Below are 26,654 nucleotides of genomic sequence, written 5' to 3'. Positions count from 1 at the left end.
CGAGAGCAGAGAGAGACGGGACAATGTCGGCCTAATCGCATCCTGGCTTTGAAGTGAAACATCACTATTAGGTGAAAAGGTAAGTATGCTTCTTCACAAAATAAAAGCTTTTCCATCATTTGTTCAGGCTGCAGCGCCAACCATTTCCATAAGGAGGTTTGCAAACTTTGAGCTAAAATGGGGGAAAAAAAAAAAAAAAAAAACACAGTCGGGGTTGTGTTGCATTACAGTGCCCTCCAAAAGTATTGGGACAGTGAGGCCAATTCCTTTATTTTTGGTGGGCAATGAAAACATCAGAAGATGAATATGAGAGCAGAGTTGAACATTTCGCTTTCATTTCCAGGTTTTTACGCCTGAATCGGATGCACACCGTAGAAGATACCTCTGTCTGAACCCAGAGAGGAGCCTCAAAGTGTCTGAGACAAAAGTTGTACGGACTGATGAATGTTTGAGGATCAAACAAAATGACCAATAAAGTTAACATTTTTGGAAGATTATTGCGCCAAAAGTTATACTGTTACAAGGGATAGTTGGGATTTTTTTTACATGAAGTTGTATGACATCCCCATCAGCGACGCGACGCGCCTTATGTGTGTACCGAGTACCGAGTACCGAGTACTCCAAAAATAGCGGTAGTGTCTTGTTTGTAGTTGTGATGGTGGTGTGATGTTTGTAGTTGTGCACCATGACTGACACCGTTGTGTTGAGTGATGACCTTCCTGATTTCAAGTGGCTTTGATCAACTGAATGAGAGTTCTGCTCTTAATCTGTCCAAAGAAATAAAGCACTGTCGTTTCCTCACCGACTTCTAAGCGACACGGTATGTTTTAGCGTGTGTGCTTCGTATGTTTGACCACACCTGCGCCCTATAATACGGTGCGCCTTGTGTACATGTTAAATACAGAAATAGCACCTGGAACTGAGACTGCACCTTTTAATACGGTGCACCTTATGGTCGTGAAAATACGGGAATACATTTGCATCATAAAAATGCCTCCTAAATAAAATCAGACCTCACAAATCACTCTGCGTTATACAGTATTTGTCTCCCGCTGTGTCCCTGTGCACTGTCGCCTCTCTATTCGTGTGTATGTGATGAGGACGCTCACATTTTCATCTGCTGTGGAACACGAAAACAAGATGGCCGCGGCACTCCGTCGCGGAATAAGATGCAAGCGTCCTCATCACATAAACACGAATAGAGAGGCGACAGTGCGCAGGGACACGGTGAGAGACAAATATAACGGCAAGCTTAAATGACCCAGCAACTAAGAAGAATTAGGTTCCACTGCTGATGGGGATGTCATACAACTTCATGTCAAAAAATCTGAACTATCGCTTAATTGCAAGAAAAAAAAAATTCAAGAAGGAAGTTGAAATATTTGGATAAAAAAACAGCCGAAACAGCTGTCATTTAATGAGAAAAAAGTCAAAATATTAAGAGAAAAAAGCAATGTATGTGAATAAACTTAAAATAACGTCATTTCAGCAGCATAAATTTAAAATATTAAAGACAGGCGTTATTTTTTAAAGTCGTCATATTATGAAAAACAAACAAGATGATGAATAAAGTTATAATTTTTGGAAAATTAGGTTGAGAAAAAAGTTCTAATGTTATGAGAATAAAGTCAAAATATTATGGGAGTAAGGTCATGATTGCAAGAAAAAAATGTACAAGAAGGAAGTTTAAATATTTAGACAAAAAACAGCTGTAATGAAAAAAAACAGCTGTAATTTTACAAGAAAAAAGTCAAAATATTAAGAGAAAAAATTGACAATTCATTATATTATGAGGAAAAATTGAAATAATCAAGAAAATATTGTGTTATTTTTTAAAGTCACAACAAGATGGGAAACAAGCAAACAACAAATAAAGTTGTCATTTTTGGAAATTTTGGTTGCGGAAAAAGTTATAATGTTAGGAGAATGAAGTGAGAATATTGTGGGAACAAAGTCATAATTACAAGTGGAAAATTTACAAGAGAAAAGTTAAAATTTTAACTTTAAGATTTAAGTGATTAAGTTTATTATGACACTTTTACAGAGCTGATGGAAATATGAATTATCTAGCAGCTATCCATCTAAAAAAAAGAAAAACAGCTGTAATTTTACACTAATAAACTCGGAATGGGCCGCACGGTGGCCTAGTGGTTAGCATGTTGGCAACACAGTCAGGAGATCAGGAAGACCTGGGTTGGAATCTCCGTGTGGAGTTTGCATGTTCTCCCCGTACGTGTGTTTTCTCTGGGTACTCCGGTTTCCACATCCAAAAAACATTGGTGCCTCTAAATTGTCCACAGGTAAGAATGTGAGTGGGAATGGTTGTTTGTCGATACAGTATGTGCCAGTCCAGGGTGTACCCTGCCTCTCCAGCATAGCCTGCGACCCTAATGAGGATAAGTGCTATAGAAGATGGTTGGGTAAACTCGGAATATTATGAAAATAATGTTATTTTAGTAGCATAAAGTTGAAATATTACAGAAAAAAATAAGTGATTTTTAAAAAGTCGTAATATAATAACAAACAAACAAAACAAAATAAAGTTTTTATTTTGGGGACATTAGGTTGTGGAAAAAATGTATGAGATTATTATGGGAATAAAGTCATAATATTACAAAAAGAAAAAATTATTATTTAAGAAGAAAGTTGAAATACACTAGGTCCCCAACTTACGAACACCCGCCTAGCGAACACTCACAGAGACGAACACGAGCCGACTGGTCTATATTTTATTTTATTTTGCCTTGCAGTCGCTCAATCAGTATTTATACTGCTACTGTGCATGCTTGACCAGTAGAGGGCACTGTGACACTGCTAATGGGACCAACAGAGGAAGAGTTAGACGCTGGGGAGATAAAGCTAAATGGAAAGCTAAATTGTACAACCCGGACAGAGCGTGTGATTAAAGTTTATGAAGAGTTAATAGGCCTGCTTAATTCTACACCACCCACAGAACACTACCTCTTTTAGAAGAGTCTAAAGACCACGACGACCATTTGTCCTTTTTTTCAATAACTCCTCCTCCAACTCCACCACAACGACGTATGCTCGACCACTCCTCTTCAAAGGTAAATAACATTTAGCATTACGTATTATTATATCACTTTTATTATTGTTTTTTTTATATTAATTATCCTCGTTTAATATTACTACTGCATCCAAACTCATATTTACATACATACACATATACTGTATATGTATACACGTACATGTAGTACCTATATCATTGGTAATATTACCTTTTCCCTACTTAAGAACAATTCAACTTAAGAACGCTCGTCTGGAACCAATTGTGTTCATAAGTTTGGGACCTAGTGTATTTGGAAAATTAAAAAAATGCCATTAACTAATTGATTTCATTAATTACGTTAAATTTTTTTGTGTAATTAATGCATAGCATCATGGCAAGTCACGGCTCTCTATTATGACGACAGACGGCGGCACAGTGTAGCTCCCCACAGTCACACTGTGTCTGACGCTCTTTTAGAACTTTATTCTTACCTGAACACATCAACAGCAGTGCAATTCCAACACCATATTGTACCTCCAACTCACAAACACATCTCTAGTCCATTCATCATTGCAATGACACTTCCTCTTTGTCACGAGACAGATCGCCAGATGCATTCATGGACACTCCGAACATCACAACAAGGTCTTTATCATGTGTCTATATGTGGTCTAAATCAGGGGTCACCAACGTTTTTCCTTGTGAGAGCTACTTTTTACAAAATGAAAATGGCCAAGAGCTACTCATTTTTGTAACATTTATTTTCAGAGCTTATTTTAAACCCAAACAAAGCGAATATGCTTGTTTTACCAGAACACGAACAAAATGCTGGTGTCCACAACTCACATTTTGTATTTCAGAATGCATTTCTTTCTACTGTTCTTTCATTATTAACTGAAAACCTGAATGAAAAGCAGGCTTGCGGGCACCTCATGTGGTCAAGGGGGACTACATGGTGCCCGCGGGCACCACGTTGGTGACCCCTGGTCTAAATAAACAGAAATACAAAGAAAAACAATAAGTGGCTATTTTTACCACTCACTTTGTAACTACAATTTGCTGCACTTAAGTATGCTTGGAAATCCCAGAAATTTCACTCAAAACATTTGAATTTAGCTTAAATGATGTGGTGCCTTTGAACGCATCCTCTTAATGCTCATAATAACACGGTTTAAAGGGTGATTCAAATGTTGTGCTACTTTAAAGAAACCAGTGTTGAGTAAATCGATTTTCAGACATGTGTCTCGTCTCTTAACGTCATTTAAATTTTCTCTTAATTAGGCGCTGTTAATACATGCAAATATATTAAAATCCTGCCCTGTCATTGATGCTTCTTTCAATAAAATACAGTAAAAATTTTCAGACATATTGTGACATGGTGATTAATCATGATTAATTCATTTGAAAAACGCGATTAATCTGACTAAAAATTCTAATCATTTGACAGTCCTATGAAATATATGACTTCTTATACAATATATGTGGAAAAGTTGCATCCTTTGATTTTTCAATATGTGGCCCTCGCTGGCAGAAAGGTTGGTCTGCTGCAAAAATAAAGGCATTGGCCTCACTGTCCCAATACTTGTGGAGGGCAGCGTAATCGTTGATTAGAGAGCAAATATATGAGTTGGCGACATGAAAGCAGTGCTCTTGCACACTGCAGATGTTGGCACATTTCATGAGTAGAAACATGAGGGGGCAGGATTTGAAAAATGAAAAAAAAGAAGTCAGGCCTTGGCTCGCCTAAGGTGAGCCGACAAAGAAGCAGAAAGAGTGAGGACAGACATTTCATAACATTTGTCCTTTTGCATCACATGAACCACTGCTACACCTTCGTGCATACGCAGGCAATCCGCCAGGGAGGTCATGTGACAAAGAAGAAACACCCACACTGGTGTTTGTCAGCACGGTCCAAGCTTGTTATTCCAAACAGCGCAGCCTATTGAAATTCTCTTCGTGGAACAACAGGGCCAAAATAATCAGCGGCGCATGATCACGCTTAATTGATGCAGCGTACTTTTAAGATGCACTACGGGGTGCTGCCAGGGTGACCTATTTCAGAATGTTCCTCAGAGGATCCAACTATCCCAGCAAGGGCGTAATTACTGCAGCCTCCATTATGACTACCACTGGAGGTGAAACGCTCCTCCACTGACTATCACACCACATTAGAACAATAATCTTTCACGCTTTCATTTTGCAGGAAATATTAATACTATATTATGATTTATACACATGAAGATTAAACTCTTATGAGCTATATTTGTTATCATCATTATATTTGTCCAAACAAATGTACCTTTAGTTGTACCAGGCACTAAAATTGATTTTTTATTGTCATTTTTATCATGACTGTACATGGCCCTGTGTGGAAAAGTGATTGCACCCTAAACCTAATAACTGGTTGGGCCACCCTTAGCAGCAACAACTGCAATCAAGCGTTTGTGATAACTTGCAATGAGTCTCTTACAGCGCTGTGGAGGAATTTTGGCCCACTCATCTTTGCAGAATTGTTGTCCTTCAGCCACATTGGAGGGTTTTCCAGCATGAAGCGCCTTTTTAAGGTCATGTCACAACATCTCAATAGGAGATGTTGTGACATCTCCTATTGAGATGTCACTAGTCAAAGTCAGGTCAGGACTTTGACTAGGACACTCCAATGTCTTTGTTTTTCTTCTTTTGGATCATTGTCCTGCTGCAGAACCCAAGTTGGTTTCAGCTTGAGGTCACCAACAGATGGCCGGATATTCTCCTTCAGGATTTTTTGGTAGACAGCAGAATTCATGGTTCCATTTATCACATCAAGTCTTCCAGGTCCTGAAGCAGCAAAACAGCCCCAGACCATCACACTACCACCACCATATTTTACTGTTTGTATGATATTCTTTTTCTGAAATGCTTTTACTTTTACACCAGATGTAATGGGACACACACCTTCCAAAAAGTTAAACTTCTGTCTCGTCAGAGCACAGAGTATTTTCCCAAAGGTCTTGGGGACAAACCTGAAATGAGCCTTAATGTTCTTTTTGTTCAGCTGTGGTTTTGGTCTTGAAACTCTGCCATGCAGGCTGTTTTTGTCCAGTGTCTTTCTTATGGTGGAGTCATGAACACTGACCTTAACTAAGGCAAGTGAGGCCTGCAGTTCTTTGGATGTTGTTGTGGGGTCTTTTGTGACCTCTTGGATGAGTTGTTGCTGCACTCTTGGGGTCATTTTGGTTGGCCAGCCACTCCTGAGAAGGTTTACCACTGTTCCATGTTTGCCTTTTTTGGATAACGGCTCTCACTGTGGTTCTGTGGTTCTCACTGTGGGTAATCACTTTTTCACACAGGGCCACGTAGGTTTGGATTTTTTTCTCCCTTAATAATAAAAAGTTTCATTTAAAAACTGCATTTTGTGTTCAGTTGTGTTGTCACTGACTAATATTTACATTTGTTTGATGATCTGAAACATTTCATTGTGACAAGCATGCAAAAAAATAAGAAATCGGGAAGTGGGCAAACACTTTTTCACACCACTGTAGGTGGAAAAGGCCATTATTACTATCAACCTCAGTCTCTGCACTTTTTTCCCCATTTTTGCTGTTTTTTGAAATTTTCTAAATATTTAACCTTGTTCTTTAAATAATCTTCAGAAATATTCTTTTCCTAATGTTATAATTTTATTTCCATAATATTTGGACTTTATTCCCATAATATTATAACTTTCCCCCAACCAAATTTGTTTATTTGTTTTGTGTTTTTTCTTTAATATTTAAACGTTCTGCTACAAAATTATGTTATTTTTCCACATAGTATTATGATGTTATTATTTTAAAATTATGACTTCCAACTTTTTTCTCTTAATATTTTAACTTTATTCTTGTAAAAATTACTGCTATTTTTTCCCCATTTCTGTTTTTTTTTTTTTTTAATTTTTCAACTATTTCAACTTTCTTCTTGTAAATTTTTTATGTTTTGACTGTTTTGCCAGACTGTATTCCCAACCTAATTTGCCAAAAAGTACAACTTTATTTAGTTTAGTTAGTTTGTTTCGTATTTTTTCTTGAATACTGAAACTTTATGCTACTAAAATGATGTTATTTTTTGATCATAATAATTTGACCTAAAATTGCAACAATTTCTTGTTAGATTACACCCTTTTTCTCTTAATATTTGGACTTTATTCTTGTGAAATTATTCCCTTTTTTGTCGAGCCGCAGTTTGAACACCCATACTCTAGGGACTGTAGATGAAACATAGCCTTTTGGCTAACTCTGGCATATTAAGGGCGAGAGGCGGGGTCCCTGGACTGGTCGCTAGTCAATTGCGGGAAATGTTTATTTTGTTTCTATTTATTAATAAATATGAAATAAAAATATGAATAAAATAAAAAACCCACCACAGATGTGCATTATGATCTTTAATATTCTTAACCATCAAACAAGCGTAAAAAGAAGTTAACAACGGCAACACGGCGGAAAAAGGACACCACGTATGCCTGGGAGGTGATTCTCTTTCCATTAGCTTTAAACACAGCTGAATTTGCAGAGTACATTCTGTTCTTCTTCTATTGTGGATTTGTTGCCATTTTCGTCATGTTGTACTAAGCAGCCAGGACAGAGATGGTACGTTCAATTTCCTGTTCAGTGGTTACCATCAACACTTTCCTTCTTACCATCAGAAAGAAACGCAAAAGATCCAAAGAAAAAGCCAAACCCGTTTGTTGAGTGAATCTTTAGATGGTTTAGACGGTTCTCAAATGGTGGGTAGTGACCCAAAGGTGGGTCGCGGATCCATTCTGGGTGGGCCACAGACATAAAAGTCAAATATGGGATTAAGGTATGGAACATACAACTGATGTCTGACTTATTTTGAAGTACAACTGAGCATTTTCCTCTTTGGTATACTGTATGGTCATTGCACACTTGATTTTGTGGTATTTTTGATATTTCATTTTAATTTACGCATTATTTGTATGCACGCAGTTATCATGTTCTTCCTCATTTCCTGAAACAATGCATTCATGCATTCATACATTTTTATAAAATGCAATTTGGACATGCAGTTATGTGTATAAAAAAAGTACAAAAAATGATACAAATAAATGTAAAAAACTTAAATAAAAGTATAAAGAATAATTGAAAAAAACCCCAACTATAAATGACTCAAATAAAAAAACATTTAAAAAACAAATACATTTGCTTGGTTTGATTTAAATCAAAGTGTAAAATATATCAATAAAATGAAATATATAAATGAAGTAATGAATAAAAATAACAATAAAAATGACTTCGATAAAAGTGTAAAAATAATCTAAATTAAAAAAAACTAAAAATAACTTAAAAGTATTCAACAGAAGTGTACAAAATATTAAAAACAAAAAAATTTAAAATAACTTCAATAAAAGTCAAAAAAACTTGCAAAAACGATGCATCTCAAGCTTGGTATATACAAACAAGATTATTTAAAAAGTTGGGAGTTATTTTAGTTAAAAAGCTGAATGACCAAAATTGTTGATACAGTAAGTGATTAATAACAAAAGTGGTTTTGCCATGCAAAAGCATGGAAGAGAAGGCAAGGATTGTGAAGGTTCTGAGTGTGTTTGACCGGAACAGGAGTAAAAAGTGGGTCTGGATGATCACCCCAGGCCACGTGAAACCCGCAAAGAGTCGTGTGAAGCAAAGCCAAGCCGGCTCGCCTCGCTATCTAATGTTTTCCCCTCTGAATATAAGCAAGATCAGATCCTCAGTCATACCACCCTACTCTTCCTATTAAGATCAACATCTCCTCTCAGGCCCCCGGGTGTCAACAAAGAGAGATACAGTAAATGATATGCAAATTCAATGAGGAGAAAAAAAAAAGATCCGCAAATCAACTCGCCAGCCCCCAAATTTCCGCTGCATGTCTTAAAAGAAAATTCCAGCATTTAGGGTGGAATTTTGACTGAGCTGTGGTTCCGTGCGTGGGGCGCCGCCAAGCTTCCCTGACTACTGAAATCTCAGCGAGACGAAAGCGTGTTTCGGGTTTCACAAGGATTTGTCTGTGGATTTGTCTTAAGACAGCAGACCTCACGCTTTTTTACATCACCGACTTGGAGGCCTTATGTCAGAACGTGAACTACTATGAAGAGAAAGGACGTGGCTTTTTCATAAACCAGTAAACAGCGGCAAGGGGAGGGGCTATGTCTGTTCGGATTCCGCACTCCCATTAATTCATTAAAAAGATCATTTTGGTCCATAAAAATGAGACTCGCTCAAGACAAGAACGAGTGACATATACGAAGGATGTAGCGTGTGTCCGTGTAACCGGGCCAATGTAATAGACAAAAAAAGATGACGATGGCCACTTTATTAGGAACCCACTGTTTAGGTCATTCCATGCATATAGCATGCGAGCAAGGATACAACGCCAGGCCCATTCAAAATGTCCGTTCCTAGTTCACTTTTTACACTACATTATGTCTCCGTAGCGGCTGTGTGCCAAAGAAAAGGAAAGCCATCAAAGGAAATCTCAGTTTTTTATGTTGTTTTGACCTCTAAATGAAGTTTACACAGGCAAAACCTGTCCTACCCAATCTGAATGTGAGCGTAGACAGAATAAGACTGAATAAGTCATGTCATAAAACACACCTGGGCCACCAAACATCCCTGTCCAATACGTTTGCTCACGTCAAAATTGGGTTGAGTCAAACAAAAGGCGCTATCTTCTAAGTTGTGCATCTGCTCCGGATGTCAAAACCTGGCAATAGAAGCTGAAATGTTGCTCTCTGCTCTTTTCATGTCAAACACAAATGTTTTCAGTTTTCAGCAAAAATAAAATAATTGCCTCACTGTTCCAATACTTGTGGAGGGCACTTTATAAACCAGCGACAGACAATAAGATCAGTCTCAAAAGAAGCAACAGTGGCTGTGGATCAAGCGCAAGGACCCTTGCTGGGCTCAAAGCAGAGGGGGGCACACATCTGGGACGCCAGGTGTTGCCGATGAGCTCTGTGGAGGTGTCATGGGCCTATCAGTGGGCCTGTCATCAAAACACCAATGAAGGAAGGTGCCCACCTGAAGGCCCTAATGAAATTTGAACCCTACCCCCCTTCCTGCCCTTACACAAGGGTAGGATGTGGGTGAAGGGGGGAGGCTGAGCGACGAGCCGGTAGGCGGGGCAGTTTTTGGTCCCAGGTCGGGATCTCACTGCCTATAGCAGCGGTGTCCAAAGTGCGGCCTAGGGCTGCTTTTTTTTCTGACGGCGGCAAAAATTGATAAATCATTTTAAAGAATAAAGCCAAAATGTTAAGAAAAACAAAGTTGTAATTAAATGATGAGAAAAAGTCGTAATTTTATGAGATTAATTGCAATATTATGAGAGAAATTACGTCATTTTAGTAGCATGAAGTTGAAATATTAAGAAAAAATACATTATTTTTTTTAAACGTATGTTTAAAACGTATTATTTAAACCATGATATAGTGAAGCTGCAAAATTTCAAGCACAAAGTGCCAGGGATTCCTGTACTTTTGGTCATGAAGTCTTCTATGAACAGTAGCTCATTTAGGTTGCAGAAAAAACGTGTATGTTAGGAGAATAAAGTCAAAATATTATGGGAATAAAAATCTAAATTGCAAGTGGAACATTTACAAGAAGAAAGTTGAAATAAAATGTAAAAAAAAACAACAGCAGAAATGGGAAACCCAGCTATAGTTTGATATATGAGGAAAAATTATTTTAAAAAGGTTATTTTTTAAACGTCGTAATTTTATGAGAATAAACAACAGAAAACAAATAAAGCTGGAAAATTAGGTTGGGGGGGAAAGTTAGAACATGAGATGAAAGTCCAAATATTATGGGAATAAAGTCATAGTATTACAAGAGTAACATTTACAAAGATGACAGTATTTATGAAAAAAGTTGACATGTTCAAAAAATAGCAAAAATGTGAAAAAAAGAGTGAAGTTGATACTAATAATAGGCTTTTTCATCGATATCACAAAGCTGAGATGCAGCTTTTTCTTGAAATATACATCACTTCTTAGCATATGTACATGTGTTGCGTTACTAAATATCAAAGCTCCGTGGTCCTTGCCCCCCTGCCATACGGTATTTGTGCTTTTTTGGATACGTGTAAGAATTGATTGCACAAAAGGACACCATAATGGTGTAAATAAGAGCAGTTCGGTGAGTGAGTGGTGGGGATGAAAAAGCGAGAGCATCTCCTCTGCGCTTATTTTGCACACGGCTGACTCCACACACGGTTGGATGCACATCCAACGAGGAGGATGCTCTTTGGAGTGTCTGTCTTACCGGTTGACGTGATGTTAAGGCTCATCTCCGGCTGGCTAGAAGGGGAGGGCGGGGGTCGAACTCTCGTACTCTTCTTCAGGGATGGACTCCGCCATTGACAGTAATTTGTAGTACTCATCCTCTCCGTCCAGCACTTTGATTTGACTGGAAGGGGGCGAGGGAGAGGAGAGAGGGAGGCGAGAGGTTCCCGTTAGAGTCAGCTGTCATCATATGGGGGGGGGGGGTTTAATCAGGCTGATGTGAGCCGCTGTGTCATTTATACAACAAATACTTGAAGAGCTTGAAGAATGAAGAATGAAGGTGCTGACGATGCACGGCAGAGTAGAAGCTTGTTATTTTGGGCTCGGCATTTACATGACAAGACAACAACTGCATTTGTCTTCTCCTGATTCCACAAAGGGCTGCTGTGTTCGGAGCTGCAGCGAGCGAGCGAGTGAGCGAGGAAAGCAGTTATTTACCCAAGTTTTCTGGGCTTCCTCTTGCTCCCCTGGTAATCCAGAGTTCTCTGAGGAAAGGGCCAAGAGCACACAGTCAAAAGATGAGCCGAGAGTCATTAATTTTTAATTCAAAGTGATTTTGTGTTGAATGCGAGCAGATGCTGATAATATCAGAAGTCACAGCATAATTTTTTTCCCCTGATCAAAGGGCTCAAGTGAGCCTGATGAAGCATGCATCTTGCTCAGCTTTGATAAACCGCATCAATTATTCACCGTGAAGGCAGACATCCTGACATGAAAGCAACAGATAAAGAGCATAAGCACATGTTCAAGACAAGAGGCGCACAGACGTGGTGGGGGTGGGGTTGGGGGTGGGGTTGAGGCTCCAGGCTCTGGCACAGGTAGCTTTAATTGTATTATCATGTGGAACCAAAGTCAGACAAAGGCCTTGATGGCCACTTTTCAACTCACGTTGAGCTGGTTGTAGTACAGGCTGTCTTCCGGGCTGTTAAGCATCTTGGGCTGCTGGCCCCGCCGGCGAGGAGTCCTCTGTTGGAGCTTCATCACTGGACCCGCTGCAGAGAAAGAGGGGGGCGAGGGTCCAATTGAATATCGCCCAAAAAAAACAACAACACCAAACAAAAGCATCAATATGAAAGTGGCGACACAAGCAGGAAACCAGTACCACTATATCCATCACTTAAAACGGGGGAGTCTCAAGTACCCGGGGGCCATCTGTGGCCTGCGGCTGTTTCTTTATTGGCCCGTGGCACATGCTAAAAATATACTTTAACAAGAAAAAAAAAACAACAGAAAAAATGGAAAAAAAAGCAGTGATTTTAATTCAGTTCAATTTACTTCTCTAGCGCCAAATCACAGCAGCAGTTATCTCATGGTCAAACAGAGAACCAACTGAAACCCCAATGACCAAGCACTTGCTGACTGAGGCAAGGAAAAACTCCCTCTGGGGAAGAAACCTTGAACAGAACCCAGGCTCCAGGCTCTGTGGGGCAGCCGTCTGTCTCGACGGGTTGGGTTAAGAGTAGAGTAGAGGGTTGGATGGTAGATCGAGCCAGAAGTAGTCTTACTGCAAGGAACATAGAGGAGTGTCTCTGATACATAGCAGCGTATCAGGGGTCACTTCTAACTATATGCTTTAGCAAAGAGGTAGGTTTGGAGTTGACTTTTTAATAGGAAGAGGGTGTCTGCTCTGCCTCTCATTGTACTTCTAAAAATTCTAGGAGTGGCAAGCAATTGTAAATTCTGGGAGTGTTTTATGCAAGAAGGAGAATTTTAAACTCAATTGTAAATTTGACAGGTAACCAAGTGCAGTGAGGCTAATACGGGTGAGATATGATCCCTTCTTCTGGTTCCGGTTAAGATTTGTGCGGCACTATTTTGGACTAACTGACAGGGCTTTAAGGATTTCTTAGGGCAACTTATTAACAGAGAGTTACAGTAATCCAACCTGGAGATCACAAAAGCATGAACACGTTTTTTTGCATCTGGTAGTGGTGGGAATTTTCAGATTTTCTTTGTTTTGTAAATGGAAGAATGCAGTTTTTGACACTTGTCGTGTTTGGGAACTAAAGGAAGATGATCGACTGATCGAAGATGACACCAAGGTTTGTGACTGTATTGTGGTGGGTGAGTGCAGCGCCATCTAGGGCAGTAATATCATTTGCAATTTTACAAGAATAAAGTAAAAATATCAAGGCCCTAATGGGCCTATCAGTATATTAATATTAATATTATCGAAAGAGTAAAAGTCAGAATTTTACGGGGATAACGTAATATTATCAGGAAAAGTAAAGTCATTTTGTTAAGGTTGAAATATTAAAGAAAAAAGACATTTAAAAAAAAAGAGTTTGAACTGAGTTTTGATTGGCTCATGGCACATTCTAAAAATATAATGTAAAAATCTGCAGTAATTTTGCAAATAAAGTCAAAATATTAAGAAAAGGTCAAAACTTTATGAGAATAAGTAAAATTATGAGGAAAATAACATTAGTTTAGTAGCATGAAGTTGAAATATTTAAAGACAGATGTCATTATTTTTAAAGTCGTAATTTTATGAGAAATAAACAAAACAAGGAATTAAATTGTAATTTTGGGAAAAATCAGGTTGCAGAAAAAGTTATAATGTTACGAGAATAAAGTCATAATATTATGGGAATGATGTCATAATGGCAAGAAGAAACTTTATAAGAAGAAAGTTGAAAAAAATAAAGTTGTCATTTTTGGAAAATGGTTTAAGTTTTAATACAGTCAAACCTGTCTATAGCGGCCACTAAAGGGAAATGGCAAAAGTGGCTGCTATAGACAGGTGGCTGTTATAGACAGGTTGGCGGCCATTTTGAATTTGTGCGTGCACATATTAACATGTCTGTGATTTGAAGCTTGTTGTGTTTGCAGATACATACAATTATACTGTTACATGTTGACCAGTAGAGGGCACTGTGGGACTGCGGATAAAAGTTGTAAAGAACAACTAGGTTAATAAACCGCTGTTAATAAAGCCATTAAAGTGCATCGGCAACCCACAACAAGCGGCATTACAGTATTGACCAGTGCACATTGTCTCACACCAGGAAATAAACGGTGTCATTGTCTGCAACAAGCTCCAAAGAGTGTAGATCTTGTGAATGATTGTGACTGAGATAGGACTCAGTAATTAAAGTCTACACACGACGGCTTCATTACTTAAAAAACGAAACTTTTTCGTGCATGAAGCTTCTGCTTGAGTCGGCATTTTGGCCGCTATATGCGGTCAGATATTGACCAAGGGATACAAAATGGGTGGCCGCTGGCTGCGTTAGACAGGTGACCGCTATACACAGGGTCTATAACACATAAATTTTCTGCAGGGGATTTTTCAGTGGCCGCTAAGACAGGTTTGACTGTATTATAGGAATAAAGTGAAATTATTATGAGGATAATGTCAGAGTTTTACAAAGAACACCATTTCTGAAAATGATTTAAGAAGGAAGTTGATTATGAGAAACAAACAAAACAAAATAAAGTTGTAATATTTGGAAAATTTGGTTGGAGGCAGAAGTTATAATATTTTGGGAATAAAGTCAAAACATTATGAAAAGAAAATGTATGAAGATTATTTACAAAAAAGTTGAAATATTAAAAAAAAAACAACAACAGCAGACATGATAAAAAAAGATCAAAGAATGAAGTTGATGCTAATAATTGGCTTTTTCACCTACCTGTATATGACAAAGCTGAGATGAAATAATGTATATAGAACTTCTTAGCATATCTACGTGTGCTGCTGTACAAAATATAAACGTGGTAAAGTTGCATCCTTCCATTTCACTATGTGGCCCTCACTGGACACCCCTACACTACAACCTTTAGGTGAATCACCCCAAAATTTGCCACACACTTTTAGGGGACGGACAAGCACAATTGTGTAAAAGTTCAGTGATTTTGGTTGAAAAACATGGCCGCCATTGTGTGAAATATTCTTGCAGGGGAACGGGTGAGACATCGAGCAACTAATTGGCCATAAATCACTGACGTCTAATGATTATAAAACTTTGTATTACGCACATGTATGCTAGCATGCATGTCTTCCAAAGAACTTGTATTTTTTCATGTTTTTCCTGTAATACGAATGCAAAATGGCCAAATAAGCTGAAGATTTTGTTCACCATCATCCTAATGGCGCCACCAAAAGTAAAAATCAGACAGTGTACACGTGACAGCATTATTTGGGCATGGCGGCAGAGAGCACACCTTGCGTTTACAGCCCACAAAAGCTGTAAAAGCCAGACACTTTAACAATAATGCATTCATATTTAATACCAGATAACGTTTCATCTTCTCTGCTGACTTTTCTTCATCACCGCTTGGCCTCTCTCTACCTTGACTAAAGCTGAATTTGCTCTTTCCATCTTTACGCTACTTTGTACTCTCTCCCGGAACCCACCTCATCACATCTCAGTCCCGCACATCAAAGAGCACCCCGGACCCCGCTTCCCTGCCAACCAACCTCCACGCCCCCATCCTTCCATCCATCCTTCCTCTTGACTTTTTATCCTTTTTCAAAACAGTGCAGGTTTACCAAAACCACACATTGCAAACGGCCAAAAATGTTCCTGTCAGCTAACTTTAGCTGCAAATCCTTTCTTTGCTAGCTTCCAAGGTGCAACCCGTCTCTCGTTTCATACGTGAATGACATACAGTATACATACATACTGGAAATACATAGCACACGGTCAGACAGTTACACAATAACATTCATATGAAAAACACTTCATAGGATGTTTTTCAGTTGTGCAGAGTGGACATACATCCACTAGAAATGATGCCATTATGAGAAAATCACCTTCATTAGGAATACACTCAATTTCCGTAGATTCTGTTTTCAGCAAAAAATTTCGCCAATATTTTGCCTCAGTTTTTGTAGAGTTTTACTCATAACAAACTAGTCTGTTTGTCCTGTACTGTATCCTTCCACAAAAGGATCCTTCCAGCCTCGCGTTGCAGGCTCGCCGTCCATGAATTTTTTACTGTGACTGCTAAATAACTCGACATGGGGCCAAAGAAAAAAACAACAACAGAAATGGAACAGCAGTAAGAATAAAGTCAAAATATTCAGACAAAAAAGTTGCAAGCTTGTGAGAATAAACTCGGAAACTCGGTCATTTTAGTAGCATAGAGTTGATATAGCTTGCTGATAGCAGCTGACAGGTACCGGCAGGTCAGGCGCTCGCGGCTTCGGTGGTGGTGGAGGCAAAAACTTGAGTGTGGGAGGAGTTCAGTGAGGCCATGGAGCACGACTTTCGGTCGGCCTTGAAGAGGTTCAGGCAAACCGTTTGACGCCTCAGAAAGGGGAAGCAGTGCACGGCCCACATTGTTTACAGTGGGGACGGGGGTCTGCTGACCTCGACTGAGGATATACAGTAGCTTGGAGGGTAGAAGGAATACTTTGAGACCCTTCTCAATCCCACTGACATACCTTCCATCGCAGAGTCAGGGACGCGGAAGCGGACAGTTCCATCACCGTGGCAGAGGAATCTGGGGTAGTCAAAACGCTCCCCAGTGGCAAAGCTCCAGGGGTAGACGAGTTTCATCCTGAATTCCTCAAGGCTCTGGATGTTGAGGGACTGTCTTGGCTGACACTTCTCTTCAACATTGCATAGTGATCACAGTACCTCTGGTTTGGCAGACCGGGGTGGTGGTCCCCCTTTTCAAGAAGGGTGACTGGAGGGTGTGTTCCAACTATAAGGGGATCACACTCCTCAGCCTCCCTAGGAAAGTCTATTCCAGGGTGCTGGAGAGAAGGGTACGACCGTGAGTCGAACCTCGGCTACAGGAGGTGCAATGTGGTTTTCGTCCCGGTCGCGGAACACTGGACCAGCTCTACATCCTTGTGAGGATACAGGGGGGTACATGGGAGTTTGCCCAACCGGTCTACATGTGCTTTGTGGACTTGGAAAAGGCATTCGACCGTGTCTCTCGCGGTGTCCTGTGGGGGGTGCTCCGGGAGTACGGGATTGGTGGCGCGCTACTACGTGCCATTCAGTCCTTGTACAACCGGAGCAGGAGCCTGGTTCCATTGCCAGCAGTAAGTGAATGTTGCCCTCCGGCAAGGCTGCCCTTTGTCACCGATTCTGTTCATAATTTTCACTTACAGAATTTCTAGGCACAACAAGGCTTTGAGGGAGTCCAGTTTGGGGGCCTTAGGATCTCGCCTATGCTATTTGCAGACGATGTGGTCCTGATGGCCTCATCGGGCTGTGACCTTCACTGTTTACTCGGGCAGTTTGCAGCTGAGTGTGAAGCTTCTGGGATGAGACTCAGCACCTCCAAATCCGAGGCCATGGTTCTCACTCGGAAAAGGGTGGATTGCTCCCTCCGGGTTGGGAATGAGGTCCTGCCCCAGGTGGAGGAGTTCAAGTATCTCGGGGTCTTGTTCACGTGTGAGGGAAGGTTGGAGCGTGAGGTCGACAGGTGGATTGGCGCAGTGTCTGCAGTAATGCGGTCGCTGTACCGGACCGTCGTGGTGAAGGCAGAGCTGAGCAGGAAGGGAAAGCTCTCAATTTACCAGTCGATCTGTGTTCTCACCCTCACCTATGGTCATGAGCTTTGGGTAGCATGCAATGGATGGATGGATATTAAAGCAAAAGCTGTTATTTGTAAAAGTCATACAAAGAAAAAATAAGTGTCATTTTTGGAAAATTTGGTTGAGGAAAGTTATAATATTATAGGAGTAAAGAATAAAGAATAAATAAAAAAATAAATATTATGGGGATGAAGTCAGAAATTTACAAAGAACAAAATGTGTGAAAATGATTTTTGAAAAAAGAAAGAATAAAGAAATAAGTATAAAAAAAGTTGCAATTCGTAATATTGTGAAAAACAAACAAAACAAAAATACATTTGTAATTTTTGGAAAATTAGGTTGGAGAAAAAAGTTACATCATTTTTATAATATATAATATAATAATAATAATATATATATATATACACAGTATATAATAATATATAATATATAATATAATATAAATAAAATAAATACTTGTATTATATTATAAATAAAATATTACATATATATATAATATTTTGTGAATAAAGCCAAATATTCTGAAAAGAAAATTTATGATTATTGACAAAAAAGTTGAAATATTTAAAAAATGTTAAGAAAAAAACAATAGCAAACATGGTAAAAAAAAGAGCAAAGAGTGAAGTTGTTACAAATAATAGACCTTTTCACCTATATGACAAAGCTGAGATGAAATATGTATAACTTCTTAGCATATCTACGTGTGCTGCTGTACAAAATATCTAAGTGGCAAAGCTGCATACTTTCATTTTTCACTGTGTGGCCCTCGCTGGAGAAACATTTGGACACCCCTACACTACAACCTTTAGGTGAATCACCCCAAAATTTGCCACACACTTTTAGGGGACGGACAAGCACAATTGTGTAAAAGCTGAGTGACATTGGTTGAAAAACATGGCCGCCATTGATATGCCCCCAAATTTTAAAGCGTCGTCATCAGCCTGTGCTCCACCTTTTCACTTTTCACTACATTTGATCAGCTCAGCACGGTCATTTTTGCAGAAAAATCCCTGAATTGTGCACAGAACCTACTTAGTGAAGCTAAAAAAACTCCAAAAAAAGCCCATATTTGTTTGGACTTTTAACATCCCTCCCACAGAGGGTGTTTAAAAATAGGACGTTATGTTGCTTAATGATTCTAAAATGGGTTTGATAAGCAAATGATTTATTCCCCTGAAATTGCATCAAAGTGCTCAATCACAAATAATGAACACGCGTGTCCTTGAACGCAGCACGCAAACGTTACAGACCGTGTTCATCTTTAAAATGTTACAAAAGAAGAAGATAATGTTGGAGTCCTTGTGAAAGCCATCCTCCCCTTCAACTTGCATATTCTGTGGGATAATACTGTACATTGTTATCATTATTATTATTAATACAACACAACTACATTTTGTTGTATAAAATGATGGCCTTATTTCACAGAGCTGACAAACAGGGTAGCATAACAGTGTGTGGTTAGCGCACATCAACCTCACAGTCAGGCGGCTCCGCTACTGGTATTTATTCTCACGTTATTTCTCCAGCTAAATGTACATTGACTACTTTACTATGTTTCTCTACAAACTACTGGCATGGCATATCCACCATATACACTATATCACCTCCACTGCAACCCAACAGTCCCATTCAAGTCTGAAATCAGGTCAGAGAAAATAAGCAATCTGAGAGCACAGTTTGAACGATGCACCCCAATCCTGATTGTGGTGGACCAGATCCAACCTTAGCTTGGACCAATTAGAATTTTAGTTGAATATCCCTGGACTAAACCAACAGCGCCCTGTTGGTTGCAGCCAAGTGGTACGCTCCATTGCTACCAGATATCATTCATGGACAATATCATCAATTGACATGTCTCTATCATTTAATCCTGGGGTGTCCAAACATTTTCCCAGTTAGGGCAACATAGTGAAAAATGAAAGGATGCAACTTTGCCACTGTGATATTTAGTAAAGCAACACATGTAGATATGCTAAGAAGTTCTATTGATATTTAGTAAAGCAACACATGTAGATATGCTAAGAAGTTCTATTGATATTTAGTAAAGCAACACATGTAGATATGCTAAGAAGTTCTATTGATATTTAGTAAAGCAACACATGTAGATATGCTAAGAAGTTATATTGATATTTAGTAAAGCAACACATGTAGATATGCTAAGAAGTTCTATTGATATTTAGTAAAGCAACACATGTAGATATGCTAAGAAGTTCTATTGATATTTAGTAAAGCAACACATGTAGATATGCTAAGAAGTTATATAAATTTCAAGAAAAACTGCATCTCAGCTTTGCCATACAGCTGAAAAAGCTTATTATTAATATCAACTTCACCCATTGTTTTTTTACGCCATTTTTGCTGTTTTTTCTCCAATATTTCAATTTTGTTCTTAAATAATATTCACCTATTTTCTTCTTGTAATATTATGACTTCACTTTTCCAGAATTTTATTTTTATTTTGTTTGTTTCTTATAACATTACAACTTAAAAAAAAATAAATTTCTAAAAAATATTTGAACTCTATGCTACTCAAATGACATTATTTTTCCTCATAATGTTACAAGTTTATTCTAAAAAAAATTTCAACTTTTTTTCCTCTCCAAAATATGTTTTCTTTTAATATTTTTACTTTTTGCTCCTAAAATTACAGCTGTTTTTTTCTAATTCTGCTGTTGTTTTATTTAAACGTTACAACTATTTCAACTTTCTTCTTGTAGATTTTCTTCCCATAATTATGACTTTATTCCTAAAATATTTGTTTTTATCCTCATAACGTTAACCTAATATATTTGTTGTTTTGTTTGTTTATCATATTGTAACAACTTTTTTCTTTAATGTTTCAACTGTATGCTACTAAAATGACATCATTTTTTGTCATAATATACAAGCTTATTGCTGTAAAAAACTGCTTTCCCTGTTACAATACCCTTTTTTTCTCTTAATAATTTGACTTTATTCTCAAAAAAATACAGCTGCTGTTTCCCATTTCTACTGTTTTAATTTATTCCCCCCAAATTTTGTCTTTATTCTCTAAAATGTCGTTATTTTTCCTTATAATATTACAACGTTATTCTCGTAAAATTCAGACTTTTTCTCATTAAATTACAACTTCTTTTCTGGTAATATTTTCAACATTTTTGTAAAATTACTGCTTAAGTTTCCATTTTTGCTGTTGTTTTTTTTTTGTTGTTGTTAAATAATATTTTCAGAATGTGCCACGTGTCAATAAAAAAAACAGCTGCGGGACTTTGGACACCACTGATTTAATTGATGATCCGGTTATACCCACTGCCGCCCGCACTTACAGTGTTTACCGGGTGATTGTGGTGTAAATTGACTGTTGTGGTCATCATTTAACAGGATGAAGAGCACAAGTAAAAGGCATTTAAATCGCAGTTAGATATTTTCCTCCAAGTGCTCGCTATAATCTGCTGGCTGGCTCCTCCACATCACCGTTTATCCCGTCTGACCTGCAGCGATGGGAGCGCAGCAGATCAGAGGACGGGTCAGGATTCCCATCTCCGCGCCTCTCTCTGGGAAATGGCTGCCATTTGATCCAGGCGAGCCCCAGAGGAATGCTGCTCGTGCAGATAGATGGCAGGCAGCGTCGCTGCCAAGATGGCTTCCGGCGTGGCCTCCCTGCTTGGACGCACGCGGGCGGCGCTGCAGCAAGAGGTCAGACCGCGGCTCACACCGGGGGTTTGCTAAATGATGGCTGGGGTGGGAAGGAATAACGGTGGACTGGGAATAAGGAGGCAGCACGGTTCATGCAATATTGATTTCTCGCTATCAAAAGAAAGCTGAGCGCAGTTTGCTCATCTTGGCGTGAGAGTTACATTTTGCAAATGTTTGCCGGGAGATAAAAACGGTTTGCGGCGCTTTTTGAGATAGGTGTTCTTTTCTTTTTCAAAGAGAAGCAGTTGACTCACATTTCATCTCTAAATGCCACTTGGAGATCTGTCAGAAATCCCAACGCTCCTCAGAAACAACATGAAAGAGCTGCTAAAAGGGATTTTTAGTGGAATAAATTAAAGATGTATTGATTTCCTCCTTAAACCGTATGCTGTGATCACCTGACCACACTTTGGCTTTGTTTGTTCATATGCGGGGGTGGGCTAGGAGGCTTGGGGGCGAGCATATTACACTGAAACCTTGTTTTTTCTCATTAATTTGTCCAACCCCCCCCCCCAAAAAAAAAACGAAGCGTATAAAAACAGGCAATTTTTCCAATAGGAATTAAGGTAAATCCAACGAATCCATCCCAGACACCCCAAAAATATGAACAAAAATACATTTTATACAGCAGTGGTTCTCAAATGGGGGGTCGGGACCTAAAAGTGTGTCGCGGATCCATTCTGGGTGGGTTGTGACATCACATTAAAATAAGTCATATAAACTGATCTCTGATTTATTTTGAAGTAAAACTGAGCAATATTTTAGTCATCTTTCTCCTTGCTATATGTCCATTCCACTTATACGTAAAATATCTGATTTTGTTGTCATTTTGACATTTCATTTTCATTGATGCATTATTTGTATGCATGCACTTATCACGTGTCCTCGTTTCCATGATAAAATGCTTTCATACATTTTTCTACAATGCAGTTTGTAATTATGTGTATTGTTATTTCAACAGATGAGGTCGTTTCAATAAACAAATGCTGTTGCTTGGTTTGACTTAAATCAAAGTATGAAAAAGGTCAATGAAACAAATAAATAATTGGACGAATACATACATATACAAAATTGATTTCCACAAAAAACTGAAAAAAATCAATCTAAAAATGACTCTAAAATAAATAAAAAAGACTTAAATAAATGTCAAAAACAAACACTTTTGGTTGGTTTGACTTAAATCAAAGTATAAAAAAGATCAATAAAATAAATATATAAATAAATGAAGGAATAAGTATAAAAATAAAAATGACTTAAATAAAATTGGAAAAAATAATAAAAATAAAAAAAATAAAAATAACTGAAAAAAATTGTCATTTAAAAAAAACAAATACTCTTGCTTGGTTTGACTTAAATAAAATTATAAATAAGATGAATTAAATAAATAAGGAATAAATAAATATAAAATTAAAATGACTTAAATAAGTTGAAAAATGATAAAAATCGATAGACAAAATGACTTACATAACAGTTAAAAATAATAAAGAATAAATATAGAAATGCAAATAAAAGTGTAAAAAAATACAAAATAAAAATGACTTAAATAAAAGTGGGTCGTGACTTAATGACCATTTGAAAATGTGGGACCCAGGTTGAGATCGTTTGAGAACCCCTGGTTATAGAGAGCAATTATACTTTTACATGCATAAAACAAGGCAAAGTCATTATAAACGACGGATGGATGGAACTTATTGTTGATGCTGACTTCCCGTACATCACTGAACATGAATTCATTAGTGTCTCCCACCTTTTTTATCAAATTGTTTCTTTGCCCCATGGCGGTTTATTTAGCAGTCACACTCAATAAAAAAATGCACAGACAGTGAGTCAGCAAACCGTACGGTGCTTTGTTTGGGCACCTGATATCGCAAAACAACGCAGTACAGGATGTAGGAAAATAAATAATTTACTGAGTGGGTAAATGATTATTATAAGTACATTTTAAAATAACTGTTTGCATTGATGGCTATTGATTGAATTATTGTTGAGTGCCTTAAAATACAAGTACAGTATAGAGATAACTGTTTAATCAATCAATCTAATAACTTAGTGAATGATTACAAGTACTTTGTAGAAATAATCCTTTATTAAATAATTAGCTGAGTAGATGAACATCTGTTTAAGTGTGTGGTGCTCACACAAGGGGTACAAACAACTTCTTGTTGTTGGCATCAACAACCAGATAAGGGAACAGACAAAACTGACCTAAGCCTTGAGAGGCTGAGGAAAAGAATGTTTTGTTTATGTCAACAACTACAGTAAGTGTTATGGGGCCAGCGAAGAAGCCGGCTATCATCTGCTGGCGTCACAAGCTTCGTTAAGGATTCCAGGAGAAAGTTAGCTTTGGAGAGACTGGCGTCAATGGTCTGAGCAAGACAAGTATACAAATGACAAATGGGACAATTTGGCCAGAAGATGGGAACGGGTGAATGAAACGGGTCCAGAGCTCTGTAAAACTGCGAAAAGATATCATGTCTGACTTATATGTCAATTATTATGTCTGACTCATTCTTCAATACATTTTGTAAATCTAATTTGGTGTGAGAGTCTTTTTTCCTTCTCATGACGAGAGATTAAAGAGCACACAAGGGGGAGGTGATGTGGCTTAATTCATTTTCCAAAGTGGTCCTTTGACCTTTAGGAGGTTGTGGAGAGTTTCATCTCCAACAAGGACAAACACACAAGTTAAAGACTTGCTGAAAAACTGGACCGTACCAGGGCCGCACGGTGGCCTAGTGGTTAGCATGTTGGCCACACAGTCAGAAGATATGAAGATCTGGTTTCAAATCTCCATTGGAGTTTGCATGTTCTCCCCGTGCATGCGTGAGTTTTCTCAGAGTACTCCGGTTTCCTCCCACATCCAAAAACATGCATGTTAGCTTAATTGACGACTCTAAATTGTCCATAGGTATGAAAGTGAGTGTGAATGGTTGTTTGTCTATATGTGTCCTGCCATTGGCTTGCGACCAGTCCAGGGCGTACCCCGCCTCTCGCCCGAAGTCAGCTGGGATAGGCTCCAGCATACCTTAGTGAGGATAAGTGGCATAGAAGATGGATGGTGAGTACCAAAAGTGAAGTTTGGACACTATAAGGCATGGGTTTCCAGAGTGCGGCCGGTGGTTTTAACCAGAAAAAATGCCATAATTTTACAAGAATAAACCCGTAATATTATGAGGAAAAATAATATCATTTTAGTATGATAGACTTAAAATATTTTTAAAGTTTTTTTATCGTAATATTACAAGAAAAAAACAAATTGAGTTGTAATTTTGGGAAAATCGGGTTGGGAAGAAGACAAAATATTACGTGAATAAAGTAATATTTACAAGAAGAACATTTTCAAGAAAAAATAATTAGAAGAGAAAAAAAACAATAGCAAAATTGGGGGGAAAAAAGCAAAGTGTGAAATTGATATTAACAACAGCGATGCACAATATATTTTTTTCAAACCGATACTGATAATAAAAACCTATTTTTATCTACTTTTAAAAATTTAGATTTAACTGTAGTTTGTGCACACCTGGAGGTAAGAAGGACTGGAAAAAAATCTGACTTGACCAAATGTATCTGTCGATTTGTCCTAATCCACACAGCCCTTTCTCACCTACAGGGCCAGGACACATATGTCAGAATGCTATTTATAGACTATAGCTCTGCTTTTAATACAGTCAGCCCCCACACACTCATAAATAAGCTCCTCACACTTGGCCTGTCTCCCTCCCTCTGTAACTGGGTGTTTAACTTTCTCACAGGCAGGCCCCAGTCAGTCAGAGTCCACAATCGCACATCCAGCTCAAGAACTGTGAGCACTGGGACCCCACAGGGGTGTGTGCTGAGTCCGCTCCTCTACACGCTCTTCACCTACAGTATAATTGCGTGGCCTCCCAGAACAACACCAGCATCATTAAATTTGCGGATGACACTACAGTCATCGACCTGATCACTGGTGGTGTTGAAACATCATACAGAAGAGAGGTGGCGGACCTCATAGCTTGGTGTCGTGATAACAATCTCCTTCTCAATACAGAGAATACCAAAGAGATGATCATCGACCCAAGAACAAGGGAAAAGGAGCCGCATAGACCCCTGTTTATCGATGAGACTGAGGTGGAGAGGGTGAAAACCTTCAAGTTCCTTGGCACACACATCAGCGAGGACCTCACCTGGTCTCACAACACCCAACAAATTATGAAGAAGTCCCAAAGGAGACTGTACTTCCTGAGAAGACTGAGGAAATTTGGCATGTCCACCACAATCCTGAGTTGCTTCTACAGATGCACTATCGAAAGTGTCCTTACCGCCTCCATCACTGTTTGGTACGGTAACTGTACAACACGTGATAGGAAGGCACTCCAGCGGGTGATCAAGACCTCACAGAACATTGTTGGGGCAGCCCTCCCCTCACTGCAAGACATTTATAAAACTAGAGTCCTACGAAGAACACACAACCTCATCAAGGACAGCACACATCCACAACACTCATTATTCACACTCCTACCGTCAGGCAGACGCTACAGGAGTTTGAAGTCCAGGACCACAAGGCTGGCAAACAGTTTTTACCCACAGGCCATCAGGCTTCTCAACAAAGCACTCACACACGCCGCACGCAACACACGCACACACTCATAGCACTTTATTTATTTATTTATTTATTTGTATTAATGTCTCTTCTGTTGTTGTTGCTTAATTTATTGGTATTTATGTTTCTTATGTTCTTATTCTTTCTTGTGTTTTCTTTCTTTTTTTGGGAGAATGAACAGAATAAGAATTTCATTGCATGGTATAACTGCCTGTTTTACTATGCATATGACAATAAAACTCTTGAATCTTGAATCTTGAATCTAATCAAATATCATGACATTACTACTACCACATGATGTCATAATTCCCTCATATCGCCTTGATAATTATCGTGCACCCCTAATTATTATATGCTTTTTCACCCATATGCAAAGCTAAGTTGCAGCTTTTTTCTTGAAATATACAGTATACAGTATAACTTCAAAGCATTTGTACAAAATATCAAAGTGGCATCCTTTCGTTTTTCACTGTGGCCCTCACTGGTAAAACGTTTCGAAAACCCCTGGTATAAGGAAAAATCATTAGTTGTGTAACCCAGACTGTCGCTTACAACCACCTCACACACACACACACACACACACACACACACACACACA

The 26,654-nt window shown here is 38.5% G+C and overlaps 1 protein-coding gene across 5 annotated transcripts in view; it reads right to left on the bottom strand.

The window, feature by feature from the left end:
- Window positions 1-26,654, bottom strand: part of myo3b (myosin IIIB) — a 185,807-nt gene that overhangs the window by 7,660 nt on the left and 151,493 nt on the right. For all 5 annotated transcript variants that reach the window (XM_054786516.1, XM_054786514.1, XM_054786515.1 and 2 more), the window contains 3 exons: window positions 12,192-12,295; window positions 11,742-11,788; window positions 11,284-11,427 (listed from right to left, as the gene is read on the bottom strand). In XM_054786516.1, coding sequence (XP_054642491.1) covers window positions 11,319-11,427; window positions 11,742-11,788; window positions 12,192-12,295 — 260 coding nt within the window. In that variant the 3' untranslated portion in view covers window positions 11,284-11,318. The remainder of the gene's footprint in view (window positions 1-11,283; window positions 11,428-11,741; window positions 11,789-12,191; window positions 12,296-26,654) is intronic.

This window comes from Dunckerocampus dactyliophorus, chromosome 9 (assembly GCF_027744805.1).
Source record: "Dunckerocampus dactyliophorus isolate RoL2022-P2 chromosome 9, RoL_Ddac_1.1, whole genome shotgun sequence".
Taxonomy (NCBI): Eukaryota; Metazoa; Chordata; class Actinopteri; order Syngnathiformes; family Syngnathidae; genus Dunckerocampus; species Dunckerocampus dactyliophorus.
Note: the sequence above shows the minus strand (reverse complement) of the source record. Positions and strands in the feature narration are given on the sequence as shown.